This window comes from Mobula birostris, chromosome 7 (genome assembly GCF_030028105.1).
Source record: "Mobula birostris isolate sMobBir1 chromosome 7, sMobBir1.hap1, whole genome shotgun sequence".
NCBI lineage: Eukaryota > Metazoa > Chordata > Chondrichthyes > Myliobatiformes > Myliobatidae > Mobula > Mobula birostris.
This window is the reverse complement of record NC_092376.1, coordinates 136,241,918-136,260,953: the sequence shown is the minus strand read 5'-3', so window position 1 is coordinate 136,260,953 and position 19,036 is coordinate 136,241,918. Positions and strand designations below refer to the sequence as shown.

At 39.5% G+C, this 19,036-nt stretch overlaps 1 protein-coding gene across 1 annotated transcript in view; it reads left to right on the top strand.

Moving 5' to 3' along the window:
* The window catches only part of LOC140200825 (glutamate receptor ionotropic, delta-2-like), a 601,297-nt gene that overhangs the window by 529,696 nt on the left and 52,565 nt on the right, over window positions 1-19,036 (top strand). The window contains exon 12 of the mRNA XM_072264448.1: window positions 11,731-11,875. Within this exon, the coding sequence (XP_072120549.1) occupies window positions 11,731-11,875 (145 nt within the window). The remainder of the gene's footprint in view (window positions 1-11,730; window positions 11,876-19,036) is intronic.

Below are 19,036 nucleotides of genomic sequence, written 5' to 3'. Positions count from 1 at the left end.
TCCCTCTGAAATTTGTTTTGAGGTGAGTCAAGTGTCAGTATAAGGGACAACCCAGGAACAGCATAGCTGGGAGTTATTGGTTGTGGAGTATGCTGCATTGTGATATGCAAGGAAGAAATTGGCAAGCTTCTGATTCAGTGTGAATGTGATATGTTCTGCTGACATTGCTTGCTGTGCCTTAGAAAGAGTCTGGACAAACCTTATCACCAAACCTGACAAAGGGTCTTGGCCCGAAATTTCGACTGTACCTCTTCCAATAGATGCTGCCTGGCCTGCTGTGTTCACCAGCAACGTTTATGTGTGTTGCTTGAAATTCCAGCATCTGCAGATTTCCTAGTGTCCACCAAACCATTTGTAGCTTGGTGGTATGGTGAAGATGTAATAGGTCTTATTCTATCCATTTTCAAGAATTACTGAAACTCTTATGCAACAAACTGTTGTCCATTGTTATTAACTAATTGTTCTGGAACAACAATCCTTGGGAAGAGTCTTCTCAACTCACCAATAGAGTGTGTGGCTGTAGTGGAGCCTATTAGGAACACCTCTGACCACTTTGGATACCCTACTGCCAAGAAATTTGGACCCATCAATGGTTTGACAAAGTCCACATGAATCATCTGTCAGGGCATTGCAGACCATTCCCAGGCATGGAGAGGCACTGCTCTTGGTATCTTCTTGACATGTTGGCATCTCAAACAGATCATTGCAAGCTACTCGATCTGCTAATAAACCTCAGAACACCAGACAAAGCTTCAAGCCAACACTTTTATTTTGACCATACCTAGATAACCGGCAAGTAGCTTCTCCAACACTTTAACTCTCAGCTCGGATGGTACAACAACTGTCAATCCCTACAAAAGGCAACCCTGTCAAGGGCAAGATCATCCTGCTGCTGGTTAAAATAAGGGAACTGTAACTCCAACCTTTTTTGCTGCTCAGTCCACTCAGTATAATATTCTATTATCTGTTGTGCAATTGAACACATCTGTCTTTCCAACGTAGCCAACCATTTCCACTTTTTTATTTATTAGTATTATCACACAGTGCACACTATTTAGGACCAGTGAATTTTGTCCAATTTCTGTCTTTATAAAAATTGTGTTTATTTATTTATTTATCACTTCAAAGGTTTCAAAGGTACATTTAATGTTAGGGAAATGTATACAATATACATCCTGAAATTCTTTTCCTTTGCAAACCCATCCACGAAAACAGAGGAGTGCCCCAGAGAATGAATGACAGTTAAATGTTAGAACCCCAAAGCCCCCCAGCTCCTCCCTTCCATGTATTAGCAGCAGCAAAGCGACGACCCCCTCCCTCACCAGCAAAAAAACATTGGCACCCCCCTCCCCACTGAGCACTCAAGCGTGCAGCAAAGCGTCAATAAAGACACAGACTTGCAGTACCATGAAGACTACTCGTTCACCAGGTAATTCGACATACCACAGGCTCACTCTCTCTCTAATAAGGGAAAAAGTAGTGTCGCTGTTTCACAGCGAAAGGGGAGACATAACAAACAACTCGCTGATTTACGATGTTAAAAGTCCATTGTGTCGCTGTTTCTGAGTTCTGTGCCCAAAGAATTCGGGTCTCTGGGCACACAGTCAGAGATCTTCTGTCTCCCGTGACACACCGATTTTCCATGAGTCCGCCCACATCCACAGCCACGAAATCCCGAAACTCCAAAGGAGAGCTAATCTTCTAGGCCGTGTCCTTGGTATATCGAATAACGGCCAGTCGTGAGACCCCGAGAGTGCGTCCCATTCCTGCAAAGAACCGAAGTCAGCATGTAACTCCAGGTCAGGGTCTTCAAAAGAGCCCTGAAAGGGTAAAATAGATATACTAAAGATAGAAATAGAGCTGTTTCCGAAGATGCAAGCAAAGGAGTGGCCATTAGGCACCATTGTCTCCTAAGCTCCACCCCCCACTTATTTAGTGACACAGTAGGCCCTTTCAGCCTATCACGCCACGCCAACAGACCTGATTAAAACTAATCTAATCTTGGAACAATTTACAATGACCAATTAACCTATTTGGTACATTTTTGGACTGTGGGAGGAAGCTAGAGCACCCGGGAAACAACCATGCATTCCATTGGAAGGATGTACAGGCTCCTTATAGACGGTGCTGGAATTGAAGTCTGAACTTCAGATTGCCCCCAAGAGTAATAAAGCTGTCCTAGCTGCTATGCTGCATTGGCACCCGTCTTTCTCCCCCTTCTAAAGAAAAATATGCTGCACTTTTTTAAACACGAATGTGTCACTGCACTTCTTTTAACTTGAACATCTCTCTGCGAAGAAAAAATGTGCCTCATTCTGTTATTGATCTACCCTATGTAAGGGGGTTTCGTCTTTTTTGTTACTTCGTAGTCTAATTAAAATGGCTTCTTTGTTATGTTATACTTGGGAATGCTTCTTTGTTATGTTAAACGCTGAGAAAGTTCTTGCGCTAGCAGCTTGTTTTGGATTAGACTGTGATAAGAAGATGTTACAAACCAATTGGGATAGTTGTTATGTTTTTGGTGTATCTGAAGATATTGTATGTGTGGGGTTTTGGGGCAGAAAGTGGGACAGAGAGAGACAGAGGAGGGACCAGGTTCTGTGAATCTGCTAACGGGGTCAGACCCTGAGCGGGGCATTCGGTGAGGAGAGGAGACGGAGACGGACTCGTGTGGAGTGTCTGGTCGACGACCGTTGGTGGTCCCAGGTGGCCGGTCAAGGTGGTCCACGGGGTCGCAGGGTGAAGAAGAAGGGTCCTGAGCTCCAACTGCTTGTGCACGAAGAGATTGAACTTTGATAAGTGTGGCACCTTTTATTTGCCTTTTATATTTTATTCTCTATTAATTATATAGTTCCAGTAATATCTATAAACTGTAAATCATTTAATCGTATCTGGTGTATTGTCTGTTATTTGGGCGGGGTGAGGTACCTCACACAGCATCCACACAAACTAATTACCCAGTTTGGCGGGGCCGAGGGCTGTTTCCCTAGACGACAGCGAGCTGAGCGACCCTGAGGCTGGCCAGCAGGGCTACACCTATATTGCCACATTCCATTATACCCCGAGCTACCTGCCAGTCTAGTCATCATATGGGAGCCCAAGCACGGGAGGATGAACCCTGGGCGCCCTCCCAAGACTATGGTCAACACGCTCCTAGAAGACAGCAGTGCAGCTAATATAGATGAACTGAACACACTGATGAGGGAGAGGGAGAAGTGGAGAGTCTGTCATCATGCCCGACGCCAGCACCCTAGGCCTGAGTCGACGTAGTAGTAGTATATAATGAATTGATCTGTATGAAAAGAATGCAAGATAAACTTTTCAATGTACATTGATACATGTGACAATAATAAATCAATTTAATTTCCAGGACTAGGACTTTTCCATCTGTGTTCCTTGCTTGCTTCACTGGCTGTTGATGAGGTTCTTCAATGCTGACCACCAGGACGTAGCTGTTGCTACCCTGGCTTGCCCTTTCTTCTTGCACCTTCAACTGGAACTTGCTGATGCTGGTTTGAGTTTGGCTGTGGCCCTTGTCTTTCCTGAGGATGTGGGAATGGCTTGCTGCTGGAGTTTTGTCAGATCCCTGCTCAGGCCTTCCAAAAATGTTTCTTGCCTCAACCAGCTGGGTGGCAAGGAAGGAGTGCCACTATTAATCACTTCAACGGACACTGGGTTGTAGAGAAGCATTGAACAGAACCACCAAATAAGTTAAAGGCAAGAAACCAAGGCACCGTTAAGTCTGCTCTCTATAGTTTCTCTCCCCTGAAACTGATACTTACGTTAAATATTCAGTCCCTAATTATGGACTTATATGTGGCCAGTAACATCTGTTGTTACTGTGGTATGACCAACCTGTGAAATCAGACTGAATGTCTGGCCCTACTAGTTTTGCGAATTTTGAACTAGTCTAAGAACAGCTTGGCCAACGGTCCCATGATTCTCAGCTTGCTTTTCTGGAGAACTGCTTGGTCACACATACATGCAAAATCTTCTTCTTTTTCACGTGCCTTGCGCGTTACACGCTTGGACGATCATGGCTGTCCACATCGAACGATCCCTCGCAGTGTCAATGGTATCTCACACATTTAGATTTGTTAGTTCTTTCACAGTGTCCATATATTTTCTTCTTTGCCTTCCTCTTCTGCGTTTCCCAGGCATACGGCCTCGTAATGAAAAGCTTTCTACTTCTTGCTATTAGGGTGACATGCAAAATAATCAAAGTAAATTCTCCTGTTCAAGGGAGAAATATATGTAACAATTCAAGGGCAGAAATGCACTAAAATTATTGTAACAAATAATGGTAGTAACAAGCTACAAAATTCCAGAACTGAGTAGTTTCTATCAAAGAAACCTTTAAAGAAAGTTGGGGAAAATGTTGAAAGTGTTCCAATGATAATCTTTGAAAACATTTATGGTTTTAATAACTTCTCTTGTTTACTTTTACATTGAAAAATCATGCAAATGGAAACAGCGTATCAGGGAATTATGGACCAATTAACAATTATCCTGGGATATTGCTACAGTTTATAGTTCAGGAAAAAAATATTTGAGCATCTTGTAAATGTTCAGCTGATTAGAGTGTCAGCATGGATTTGTAATGGACCAGAATACTGAATGATTTTTTGTGGACAATGTGTTATCTGGTTCATGTGCTATTTATTAGTGATGAGTATTTCTACCTCAATGCTGACCTGTGCTCAACGGTTGGAGAGGATAGTGTATGGTTCCATACTGATAGTTTCCAAAGCAATTCTAGGCACTACAAATTTGGAAAAAAAAATATTGAAAATCGACAAAATAGCCTACAGATTTTGAAAACATGAAATAAAAGCAGAAAATGCTTGCTAACACACATGAAATGCAGGAGGAACTCAGCAGGTCAGGCAGCATCAATGCAAATGAATCAGCAGCTGAAGTTTTGGGCCCAGACCCTTCTTCAGGATTGGGGAAGAAGGGGGGAAATGCCAGAATATTAAGGTGGCGGTATGAGAAGGCGAATAGGTAGAAGGTGTGAAGTGAAGCCCAATGTGTTGGAAAAGTAAAGGGCTGGAAATAAATGAATCTGATGGGAAAGAAAAAAAAACATAAGAGAAAGGAATGGAGGAGGGGTCTCAGGGGGAGGTAATAGACAGGTGAGAAGAGGAAAGATGCCAGAGTGGGGAATAGAAGAAGAGGGGAGGAGGAGGGAACTTTTTTTATTAGAAGGAGAAATCAATATTCATGCTATCGGGTTGGAGGCTACCCAAATAGAATACAAGGTGCAGCTCTTCCAAACTGAGGGTGGCCTCGTCGTGGCACAAGAAAGAGGGAATGGACCGACATGTCGGAACGGGACTGGGAATTGGAATTAAAATGTTATGCCATGGAGAAGTTCCACTTTTGGAGGATGGAGCGGGTGTGCTCAATGAGGTGGCCCCTCCAATTTACGATGGGTTTCATCAATGTAGAGGAGGCCGCATCGGGAGCACCGAACACAATAAACGACCCTAACAGATTTGCATGTGAAGCATTGCCTCACCTGGAAGGACTGTTTGGAGCCCTGGATAGAAATGAGAGAGGAAGTGAATCAGTCGGTGTAGCACTTCAGCTGCTTGCAAGGCTAAGTGCCGGGAGGGAGATTAGTAGGGAGGAACAAATGAACAACGAAATCATAGAAAGAGTGATCCCTGTAGAAAGTGAGGGGGTGGGGGGTAAACATATGTTTGGTAGTAGGATCCCTTTGGAGATGGTGAAAGCTGTGGAGAATGACGTGTTGGATATGGAGGCTCATGGGGTGGTACGTAAGGACAAGAGGAATGTTATCACTGTCACTGTGCCAGCAAGATGGGGTGAATAGAGCAGATGCAAGTGAGGGCAGCATCAATGGCGGAGGAGGGGAATTCCTGTTCTTTAAAGAAGGAAAATATCCCTTATGTCCTGGAAAGGAACGCCTCATTCTGGGAACAAATGCAGTAGAGATGAAGGAACTGAGAAAAGGGAATAGTGTTTTTACTGGAGATAGGGTGGAAAGAGGTATAATGGAGTAAACTGTGGGAATCAGTTGGTAGATGTTGGTCAAAGGTTTGTCTTCAGAGAAGGAGACAGAGAGATTGAGAAAGGGGAGGAAGGGGTCAGATATGAACCAAGTGAATTTAAGGGCAGGGTGGAAGTTGGAGGCAAAGTTGATTAAATGGACGAGCTAAGCATGGGTTATGAAGCAGCACCAATCCAGTTGTTAATGTCGCAGAAGAATCGGGGAGCATTACTGGAGATGAACTGTTCTATGTAGTCAATGAAAATGCAGGCATAGCTGGGGCCCATGTGGGTGGCCATGGTTACTCCTCAAATCTGTAGAAAGAGGGAGAGCTGAAGGAAAAATTGTTGAGAGTATGGACCAGTTTTGCCAGATGGAGGAGAGTGGTAGCGGAGGGGAACTGTTTGGTTCTTTTATTGAGAGAGAAGTGGAAATGTTCAGCAAATTTGGCAGCATTCGTGGAAAGGAAACGGCAAGACTACTTGTTCACCTGGTAATTCAACGTACCACAGGCCCTCTGTCTCCCTAATAAGGGAAAAAGGGGTGGCCCCGTTTCACAGCAAGAGGGGAGACATAACAAGCAACTTGCTAATTTATTATGTTAAAAACCTGTTCCGTTGCTTTTTCCGAGCTCTGTGCCCTGAAAGTTGGCCCCAGAAAGGCTCCGGTCTCTGGACACACAGCCAGCAGTTAACTCGCTGCTCCTGATTTTCTGTGTTCTCCCGTGATGCCTCAGTCAGGGGCACCGACCTTGAATCAGCTCACCTCCAGAGCCACCAAAATCTGGCACCCTGAAGGCGTGCTAGTCTTCCAGGCCATATCTTTGGGATATCAAAAAGCGGCCAGTCGTGAGGCCCTGAGAGCGCAAGAACAAAAGTCAGAGTGTAACTTCAAGAACGTTGAAAAGGGAAAAAAGAGATATCAAAGATAGAAATAGAGCTGTTTTTTAAGATGCAAGCAAAGGAGTTGCCGTTTAGCGCCATCGTGCCTTTGCTCTGCCCTCTGATTTCACCCTTCTTGATGCACTTTTTCCCTTCTGTTACTGTATCAATCTGCCTGTAGATGCTTATGCCAATCATCTTTGAAGAGTGTCATAAAACCCCAATGCAAGTTGCTGACAGTCAACCAGTTTAGATTACTAAAAGGAGTATAGGTTCTTTCAGGTTAATGCTTTCATAAACGAATATACAGAGAGGAGCTTGAAAGGGTGCATACTTCATTGAAGGCAATTCCTCTCAACTGACTGCAATATCTGGTGCAACAATAGTCATATCACATGGTACACTCAGTTGTTCCAGGCATATTTATACATCTGCAACAAAATCTATTATGCTCTGCTCCCTAGCTAATCTTCAAACACCACTTAATTTTAAAGGACGTTCACTAATTTCCCTGCACATCAAATTATTTATTTTTATATTTTGGGTATTACCCCAAAATACCCTGCCAGGCTACTGGAGGATGCTATTATTTCACAATGGAGGGAAGCCATTGGAGCACATGTTTTAGAATGTATGTTATATAGAATCTACCTTATAGAGGAATGCCACAGTTGTAAGGAGTTGTGCGTTCACCCCATGAATGTGGAGGTTTCATCCAAGTGCTCCAGTTTCCTCCTACCATCTAAAGATATACCTGTTAGTAGGTTAATCGGTCATTGTAAATTGTGCTGTGATTTGGCTGGGATTAAATAGTGGGCTGTTGAACAATGTAGATTTTCAGGCCAGAACACTGTATCTCTAAATAAATAAATACCTACATAAATAAATAATTTAGCTTTCAAAGGACATACCGTATTTGGAGCCTCTTCAGGAATTTGGATTTTGCTATTGCACTTTATAGCTTCCTTTATAAAATCCGTCCTTTTTGATTCTACCTGCTCATCTTTTTCTCACTTTTTAAATGTGTGTTTCTAAATTTGGAATTATTTAGAAAGCAGTGTAAGCATACTTCTGATATTACCCCTCCAATATATACAATATTGCAGAGAGTTCATTTGGGATTTATCTCACCACGAACCCAGCCATTTACATTTTATTCACTGTTCAGAGTATAAATGTTGCTGGTGATTAGTGATGCAAATTTATTTTTATCAGCAAAATGATATGCGCAGGGATTCCATACTTTAGCTTTCCACTTTTGAGCTAGAGTAGCCAACTTTCATGAAACAATGTACATCAGGGGTAGGTTGGTAACGGGTCTTTGGAACATAGAACATAAAACAGCACAGCCCAGGACAGGCCCTTTGGCCAATGATTTTGTGCTGACTTTTTAACCTAGTCTGAGATCAATCTAACACTTCCCTCCCATGTAGCCCTCCATTTTTCTTTGACTTAAAGATGTTTAGTTTAAGATCTCTATTCTCAGACACTTCAGTGAATGGGTCTACATTGACTTGAAACTCAGCCTGAGTGTGCACATATGCGAATGTCCTCTGTAGACTGAAGCTCGATGTCTGAAGTTGGAGTCACATGGCTCTGGTGTGGAGACAACAAAGGATGATCATTTTTCCCATTCCACACCACTGAGGAATTTGCTGGAGATGAGGTGTAAGATTTTGGCAAAGGAGGTTGAAAAGAGTGTTAGTCATAATCATAGTCATAGTCGTACTTTATTGATCCTGAGGGAAACTGTGGTTCATTACAGTTGCACCAACCAAGAATAGAGTACAGATATAGCAATATAAAACTATAAATAATTAAATAATAATATGTAAATTATGCCAGGAAATAAGTCCAGGACCAGCCTATTGGCTCAGGGTGTCTGACCTTCCAAGGGAGGAGTTGTAAAGTTTGATGGCCACAGGCAGGAGTGACTTCCTACGACGCTCAGTGTTGCATCTTGGTGGAATGAGTCTTTGGATGAATGTACTCCTGTGCCCACCCAGTACATTATGTAGTGGATAGGAGACATTTTCCAAGATGTCATGCAACTTGGACAGCATCCTCTTTTCAGACACCACCATCAGAGAGTCCAGTTTCATCCCCACAACGTCACTGGCCTTACGAATGAGTTTGTTGATTCTGTTGGTGCTTGCTACCCTCAGCCTGCTGTTCCAGCACAGAACAGCAAACATGATAGCACTGGCCACCACAGACTCGTAGAATATCCTCAGCATGGTCCGGCAGATGTTAAAGGACCTCAGTCTCCTCAGGAAATAGAGACGGCTCTGACCCTTCTTGTAGACAGCCTCAGTGTTCTTTGACCAGTCCAGTTTATTGTCAATTCGTATCCCCAGGTATTTATAATCCTCCACCATGTACACACTGACCCCCTGGAGGGAAACAGGGGTCACCGGTGCCTTAGCCCTCCTCAGGTCTACCACCAGCTCCTTAGCCTTTTTCACATTAAGCTGCAGATAATTCTGCTCACACCATGTGACAAAATTTCCTACCGTAGCCCTGTACTCAGCCTCATCTCCCTTGCTGATGCATCCAACTATGGCAGAGCCATCAGAAAACTTCTGAAGATAGCAAGACTCTGTGCAGTAGTTGAAGTCCGACGTGTAAATGTTGAAGAGAAAGGGAGACAAGACAGTCCCCTGTGGAGCCTCAGTGCTGCTGATCACTGAATTAATAGCACAGTCTTCTTTGATCCTATTCTGCATTATTGGATTAGATCTGTGATGGGTACATTAGTTGGAATTATTGCTTGAATTTTGTCATGCAGCAAATAAGGATGAGTTTCTATCGACGTTTGATAAGGATTCTTGATGAATGAAGGTTCTTGTGTGGTTGAAAAAGGCAGTGTAAGCTGGATAATGATGCTCCCTGCATTATTCTTGGGAACTTTCATACAGTTTAGATCATTTCTGTCGTGCCAATTGAAGAATGGAAATCACACAATGACTCAAGAAGCAGTTCTTTAGCAGCTGGGAGGAGACAATTAAAAAGAGCCTCAGAAGACAGCAGAGCCCCTGAATTCTTCAATGACATCTCATGTAACAAACCTGCTGTCACAGGAACCAGGCCAGTGAATTTTCTGTACCATGACTTTGTGAAAATCATATCCATATTTTAGGTAAGGAAACCAAAGGTGCACATAATTCTCTCCAAAACTCTTAGTAACTACAGTAAAATGTCTTCACTCCTGTACTCTCAACCTCTTGTAACAGAGGCCAGCATGCAATTTGCTTTCCTAAATGCAAGTTATACCAACGTATTGGCTTTCAGCAACTTGTATCACTTTGAAACCAACAGATATAAAAATCTGTTATTATCTTGAAAAAATAGACATTTTTCTATCTGTGCATTCAAGTGGATGATCCTACATTTTTCAAAATTGTATTCGATCTGAAATATTCTTGTCCTGTTATTTAGTTTATCTATACCCTTAAAGCTTCTTTACATCTTCCTCCCTACCTTTAATAACTTATAAGCATACAACATAAACTATATTATGACAATCAGTTCATACACATTGACCTTGGAAACTATGCTTAAATCCATAATTGTCACCATTTTGGAAGTGGTAATGATTCTAACTGCGGTAATATGAAGTGACCTGAGGCAATTTGCCTGATTATTGAAAACAATAATCAAAATAATTTTTAAGAGCTGATTGTTTTATGTGGCAAAATATTTGCATATACTACTTGCACATACTAGACCAGAAGTTGCAAATTTGTTGAAACTTGATTTTGAAAATATGTAGGTTTGAAAAGAGGCAACATAGAAATTAGCATAATGCTATTGCAGTGCCTGCTATAGGTGACTGGAATTTTATTTATTTTTATTTAGTGATACAGCAAGGAGTAGGCCTTTCTGGCCCTTTGAGCCTTGCCATCCCAGTTACATCACAACCCTGATTAACCTTAACCTAATCACAGGACAATTTACCACGACCAATTAACCTACTCTGTACGTCTTTGGATTTTGGGAGGAAACCAGAGCACCCAGGGAAAACCCATGCAGGAAAACGGGGAGGACATACAGAGACTCGTTACAGAACAGTTCCAGTATTGAACTGTGAACTCCAGTATGCCCTGAGCTGTAATAGCGTCGCGCTAACTGCTACACTGCCGTGGCACCCATTCACGGGTTCAATTGCCATCACTGTCTGTCAGGAGCTTGTTCATTCTGTTTCCTTCGGGTGCTCTGATTTCCTCCCACATTTCAAAGATATACACATCAGTGTTAGTACATTGTGGGCATGGTTTGTGGTGCCAGAAGCATGGCAACACTTTCAGTCAGCCCCTAGCACATATTTGGACTATGTAGGTCATTGACACAAAATGATATTTTTCACTTTGTGTTTCAATGTACATGTGACAAAAAAAGTTAATTTTTATCTTTATTTTTAAATTTATTAATGAATGCACCAGAAAAGATGACTAGAGTGCATGAGTTGCTTTTTTGTTGTCTTTTGTTCTTTTGTCTCCTTTATTTTTTAGTGTGAAACTACATTTAATGGATCTAATTTTATATGTGACCCATTAAGCAGTGCTCAAAGATTCCCTTACAGGATTGAGAGAGTAAGTTTCCAATGAAACAAGGAAGGAAAAGTTTACATTATTGCAATTAAATTAGTCTCCCATGCCATGGGCCTATAAATATTAGAGTTTAATGCAAAGAAGTACCCACAATTCCATTTTCTCCACCATATGTTCCTAATATCACCTGATTCACCTTATGAGTGAATTAGTATCCTGACATTTAAATCGTTGAGCTAATTTAGAAACATGCAAATGCTAATTTGTACTATGTTTTTTCTAGGCACAGGAGGTGAAGTACCCCTGAACACTTTGGCAGTTCGCTTGTTGATGGGTTTTTGGTGGCTCTTTGTGTTTATAATTATCTCAACATACACTGCAAATCTAACTGCCATCTTGACCAGTAATCGTATTGAAAGCCCTGTTCGGTAAGACATTTCTATCACTTATCAGTCCTGATGAAGGGTCTCGGCCCAAAACATCAACTGTTTATTCCTTTCAGTAGATGCTGCCTCACCTACTAAGTTCCTCCAGCATTTTGTATGTATTGCTCAGAACATAAGGGCATCTCTTCAGAACAATGAGGAGGAGAAATCTCTTTCGCCAGAGGGTGTGAATCTGTGGCATTCATTGCCACTGGTGGCTTTGGAGATCAAGTCATTGGGTAGATTTATATTAGAGGTTGATAGGTTCTTGATTACTAAGAGCATCAAAGGTTAAGGGGAGAAGGCAAGAGAATGGTGTTGAGAGGGATAATAAATCTTTCTTTTTCAATCTTTTTTATTAGTTTCAACAACAAACACATTACAAAAAGTAAGTACATAATACTTGGGATTATGTTAATTGATAGCAATTATTAAGGTTTACAGTCAGGTAACACAAAGTTAAAAACATCCCAAAATCACACAGATCAGCAACAAAATATATAAAGAGTATACATAAAATATAAAATATCATAAAAAAGAAAAAGAAAAAAAATCCCCTAAATAAAAATTAAACTACTCAAAATAAGAAAACTACAGAAAAGAAAGAAAGAAAGAAAGGGCTATTATGATATCTCAGATAGAACCAATAGTGTCGCCACTTCTGCTCCTCTCCACAAATATTGAAATCATGAAATAGATTGGCAAGGGTCAAATTACATCATGTGGAAGTATTGAATAAATGGTCTCCAAGTCTCATCAAATTTAATAGATGGGTCAAAAATAACACTTCTAATCTTTTCTAGATTTAAACAAGATATAGTTTGAGAAAACCAATGAAATGTTGTAGGAGGATTAATCTCTTTCCAATTCAATAGTATAGATCTTCTAGCCATTAAAGTAACAAAAGCAATCATCCGACAAACTGAAGGGGTCAAATGATATTTTTCAAACATTGGTAAACCAAAAATGGCAGTAATAGGGTGAGGTTGTAAATTAATGTTCAAGAGAGTGGAAATAATGTCAAAAATATTGTCCTAATATTTCTTCAATAAAGGACAAGACCAAAACATATGAGTTAATGAAGCTATCTCAGAATGACATCTATCACATATAGGGTTTATAGGAGAGTAATAACGAGCTAATTTATCCTTAGACATATAAGCCCTACGTACAACTTTAAACTGTATCAACGCATGTTTAGCACAAATAGAGGAAGAATTAACTAATTGAAAAATTTTTTGCCATTTCTCGATAGGTAAGGTAAGCTTAAGTTCCTTTTCCCAATCATTCTTAATTGTTTTGGAAACATCTGGATTTATTTTCCTAATCATATTATAAATAATTGCTATTGAACCTTTCTGAAAAAGGTTTAGATCCAAAATTTTTTCCAATATATTTGTGGAATATGAAATCAGAAATGTAGTAAGAATAGTATTTAAAAAGTTTCTGATCTGTAAATATCTAAAAAAATGTGATCCAGGTAAATTATATTTATTAGATAATTGTTCAAAAGACATAAAACAATTATCTGAAAATAAGTCAGAAGAACGTATTATACCCTTTGTTTTCCAAACCAGATATGCTTGATCCAAAAAAGAAGGCTGGAAAAGAAAGTTATATATAATAGGGCTAGTTAAAATGAATTGATTCAGTCCAAAAAATTTTCAAAACTGAAACCATATTCGAAGAGTATATTTAACTATTGGGTTATTCATTTGTTTGTCCAGTTTAGAAAAATCAAAAGGAAGTGGGGTCCCTAAAATAGAACCCAATGAAAATCCTGAAACAGAATTACATTCAAGATTGACCCATTGTGGACTAGGAACTGTAACCCAATTCCATGTCCAAATTTTAAATAATGAATATTAATCGCTCAATAGTTGAATCTAAAGTTTGGCAATGCTAAGCCACCCTCCTTTTTGGGCTTCTGTAAGTATCTTTTACCTAATCTAGGATTTTTATTCTGCCATATGTATGAGGAAATTTTTGAATCAACATTTTCAAAAAAGGATTTTGGAATAAAAATAGGCAATGCTTGAAATAAATATAGAAACTAAGGCAAAATAATCATCTTAACAGCATTAATCCATAGTCATAGTCATAGTCATAGTCATACTTTATTGATCCTGGGAGAAATTGGTTTTCATTACAGTTGCACCATAAATAATAAATAGTAATAGAAACATAAATAGTTAAATAGTAATATGTAAGTTATGCCAGTAAATTATGAAATAAGTCCAGGACCAGCCTATTGGCTCAGGGTGTCTGACCCTCCAAGGGAGGAGTTGTAAAGTTTGATGGCCACAGGCAGGAATGACTTCCTATGACGCTCTGTGCTGCACCTCGGTGGAATGAGTCTCTGGCTGAATGTACTCCTGTGCCCACCCAGTACATTACGTAGTGGATGGGAGACATTGACCAAGATGGCATGCAACTTAGACAAGATCCTCTTTTCAGACACCACAGTGAGAGAGTCCACTTCCATCCCCACAACATCACTGGCCTTACGAATGCGTTTGTTGATTCTGCTGGTGTCTGCTACCCTCAGCCTGCTATTCCAGCACAGAACAGCAAACATGATAGCACTGGCCACCACAGACTCGTAGAACATCCTCAGCATGGTCTGGCAGATGTTAAAGGACCTCAGTCTCCTCAGGAAATAGAGACGACTCTGACCCTTCTTGTACACAGTCTCAGTGTTCTTTGACCAGCCCAGTTTATTGTCAATTCGTATCCCCAGGTATTTGTAATCCTCCACCATGTCCACACTGACCCCCTGGATGGAAACAGGGGTCACCGGTACCTTAGCTCTCCTCAGGTCTACCACCAGCTCCTTAGCTTTTTCACATTAAGCTGCAGATAATTCTGCTCACACCATGTGACAAAATTTCCTACCGTAGCCCTGTACTCAGCATCATCTCCCTTGCTGATGCATCCAACTATGGCAGAGTCATCCGAAAACTTCTGAAGTTGACAAGACTCTGTGCAGTAGTTGAAGTCCGAGGTGTAAATGGTAAAGAGAAAGGGAGACAAGACAGTCCTCTGTGGAGCCCCAGTGCTGCTGGTCACTCTGTCAGACACACAGTGTTGCAAGCACACGTACTGTGGTCTGCCAGTCAGGTAATCAAAAATCCATAACACCAGGAAAGCATCCACCTGCATTGCTGTCAGCTTCTTCCCCAGCAGAGCAGGGCGGATGGTATTGAACGCACTGGAGAAGTCAAAAAACATGATCATCACAGTGCTCGCTGGCTTGTCCAGGTGGGCGTAGACATTAGTTCAGCAGGTAGACGATGGCATCCTCAACTCCTAGTCGGGGCTGGTAGGCAAACTGGAGGGGATCTAAGTGTGGCCTGACCATAGGCCGGAGCAGCTCCAGAACAAATCTCTCCAGGGTCTTCATGATGTGGGAGGTCAATGCCACCAGTCTGTAGTCATTGAGGCCGCTGGGGCGATGTCATTAATCCAACCAATTAATGACAAAAACATTGGTGACCATTTAGTTATCAAACCTTTAATCTGATCAGGTAAGGGTAAAAAATTAACCTTAAATAAATCCTTGTGCTTCTTAGTAATTTTAACTCCTAAATAAGTAAATTGATCAGTAAGTAATCTAAATGGTAATTTTTTATAAATTGGAACCATCATATTTAACGGAAAAAGTTCATTCTTATTAAGATTCAGTTTGTAACCAGAAAATTTACTGAACTTATCCAATAAGGATAAAGTTGCAGGAATAGATTTTTCTGGGTCAGACAAATATGATAGTAAGTCATCTGCATATAATGATAACTTATGTATCTCCTTCCCACGAGTAATACCAAAAATGTTTGGTGAATCTCGAATTGCAATTGCTAAAGTTTCTAAAGCAATATCAAATAATAAAGGACTTAAAGGACAACCCTGTCTAGTGCCACGAAATAGTCGAAAAAAGGGAGATCTTTGATTGTTAGTCAAAACCGAAGCTAAGGGAGTATATGTCAGTTTAATCCAGGATATAAATGTCAGGTTAAAATTAAACTTCTCAAGCATAGTAAATAAATATGGCCATTCAACTCTGTCAAAAGCTTTCTCAACATCTAATGAGATAACACATTCTGGAGTTCTCAGTGAAGGAGTATAAGTAATATTTATGAAACTCCTAATATTAAAAGATGAATAGTGATTTTTGATAAATCCAGTTTGATCCACAGAAATAATTTGAGGTAATACCTTTTCTAACCTAGATGCTAGTATTTTAGAAAAAAATTTGGAATCAACATTCAATAAAGGTATCAGTCTATATGATGCACATTCAGTAGGATCCTTATTTTTTTTTAAATTAAGGAAATGGAAGCTCCATAAAATGATTGTGGCAGTTTACCTATAATAATTGCATCTCTAAAGACTCTACACGACTGGGGAGAAAGAATAGAAGAGGAAAACTTTAAAAATTCTGCTGTATAACCATCTGGGCCAGGTGATTTACCAGAATTCATTGAAGAAATAGCACCCATTATTTCTTCATCCGTAATAGGTGTTTCTAACTTTAAACGTTCGTCGGGTGTTAATTTCGGAAAGTTCAAATTCCTAAAAAAATCTTGCATCTCCCCGGGATCACGAGGAAATTCTGACTGATATAAAGATGTATAGAATTCTTGAAAAGATTTATTAATCTCATCATGATCAACTGTTGAAATATCATTAGGTTTACAAATCTTATTAATTTGACGTTTAACCGAGGCTGTTTTTAATTGATTGGCTAATAATTTACCAGATTTATCGCTGTGTATATAAAACTCACTTCTTGTTTTCATTAATTGATTTTCTATTGACGATGTTAGAAGTAAACTATGTTCCATTTGAAGTTCAACTCTCTGTTTGTAAAGCTCCTCATTAGGAGCAATAGCATATTGTTTATTGATGTCTTTAATCTTGTCAATCAACACCTATATTTCATTCTTAGTGCATTTTTTCAATCCAGCCGAGTAAGAAATAATCTAACAGCGGATGTAAGATTTAAAAGTATCCCATATAACCCCACTGGAAATTTCATCCGTAGTATTGGTTAAAAAAAAGAAGTCAACATGATCCTTGATAAATTTTACAAAATCTGAATCGTGAAGTAAGTTGGAATTAAAACACCATTGTCTAGTATTAGTAGGTGTATCCCATAACTTAATAGAGAGATTCAATGGTGCATGGTCAAAAATGGCAATGTTATCATAGTTACACTCAATTACAGATGGAATTAAACGAGAGTCTATAAAAAAAAGTTAATCCTAGAATAAGTATGATGTATGTGTGAAAAGAAAGAAAATTCTTTATCCTTGGGATGTAGAAATCTCCAAATCTTGGAGATTCCAGAATCGATCAAAAACGAATTGATAAGAGAGGCGGACTTATTCAGTAGTGCCTGAGTTGGTATAGATTTATCCATCGAAGGATTTAAGCAACAATTAAAGTCACCCCCCATTATCAACATATAATCACTTAAATTAGGAAAAGAGGTAAATAATTATTTAAAAAATTCAGGGTAATCCACATTCGGGGCATAAACATTAACCATAACAACTTTCTTATTAAAAAGTAGACCAGTAATTAACAAGAATCTACAATTCGGTTCGGAAAAGGTGTTGTGTTGAACAAATACAATTGAAGAATCTATGAAAATTGAGACTCCTCTCACTTTAGCTCTGGAGTTTGAGTGATACTGTTCTACCTCCAAAACTTAAAAAAACGCTGATTATCCTCTTTCCTCACATGAGTTTCTTGGGCAAAAATAATATGGGCATTCATTCTATGGAATACTTTAAAAATCTTTTTTCCTTTTAATCGGATGGTTTAGTCCATTTGTATTCCAAGAAACAAAGTTAATCCTCTGAGCCATGTTAACCATAAATCAGTCTTTTGGTATATAAAGGGTTAACCAGAGTATAAGCCCATGTATCGAGAAGAGGAACCAGCATTCGGAAAGGAAACGGAAGTTGCGACAAAGCAGACATTGTTGTAGTTCAGAATTAGCCCGATGAAAAAAGAAAAGACCCCCCCACCCACCGCCCAAGAACCCTAAAAATAAGCCAAGAGAGGCCAGAAAGCTAACTAAGACTAAATCTACCCCCATTTCTCCAGAAGGCAGCTCCCAAATATATGTTGGTAAAAAGACCACCTAAGAAAAAAAAACTACACTATAACAGCAAAAAAAAAACAATAAACTTAACAAATACAGTAAAATAAAATACCTTAGCATTATAATCACTAACATGCTAATAAAATAAAAAGAAAAGAGACACCAATACATAATATTCAATGTAAAATATTTGTAAGGCAAAACAGCTAAGTATAAAAAAAGGCGTATCCAGGAAGAAAAGTATTATGGGGAGAAGAACCCAAAAAGATGGCGCAGTAAAGAAAAAACAAAGGTATAATGGAAAGAAGAAAAACAAAACGCCATCTTAATTATGCCACAAGGAAAAAAAACATAATATTCCCCCTCATACATTATTAAAAAATATATAGAAAATAACTGATATCATTAAAATTAAGTATAAAGAATACCAACACTACTGATCAAAACTAAAAGTCTTATTGTTATAAAAGTCAATCTTCAAAAATGAATCGTATGATTAATAGAAATTGAAAAAAAATGAAAATCCAAAGCCAATATCACACAGATCGTATATTAATTAAACCGTGGTGTCTGATTCAAGTTCTTCCAGGAAGCTTCGAGCAGCACATGTAGAGTTGAAAAAAAGTCACGGGCTGTTCAGAGGAGAAATTCTTAAGTGAGCAGAATACAGTAACGCTGGTTTAAGATCTTTTTGGTTGCATTCCATCATCAAAGGTTTGAAAGCTAATCGCACTCTCATTAATTCAGGGCGAAAGTCCTCATACAGCCGGAATTGATGGTTTTCAAATTTAATCATTCCCTGCCATTGGGCTACTCATATGAGTTGCTTTTTAACATGAACATAATGAAATCAGATAATTACTGGTCTCGGTTTAGCTTGAGAATCTGATTTATTCCGAAAAATATGGTGAGCACGGTCAAGCAATGAAGGGTCATCCGGGAATTCAGAGCTAAACGCAGTCTTTAAAAATTTCAAGAAGAATACTGAAGGGTCTCTTGTCCCAACTCCCTAGGGGAGACCAATTAAACGTAAGTTCTTTCTTCTGGATCGGTTT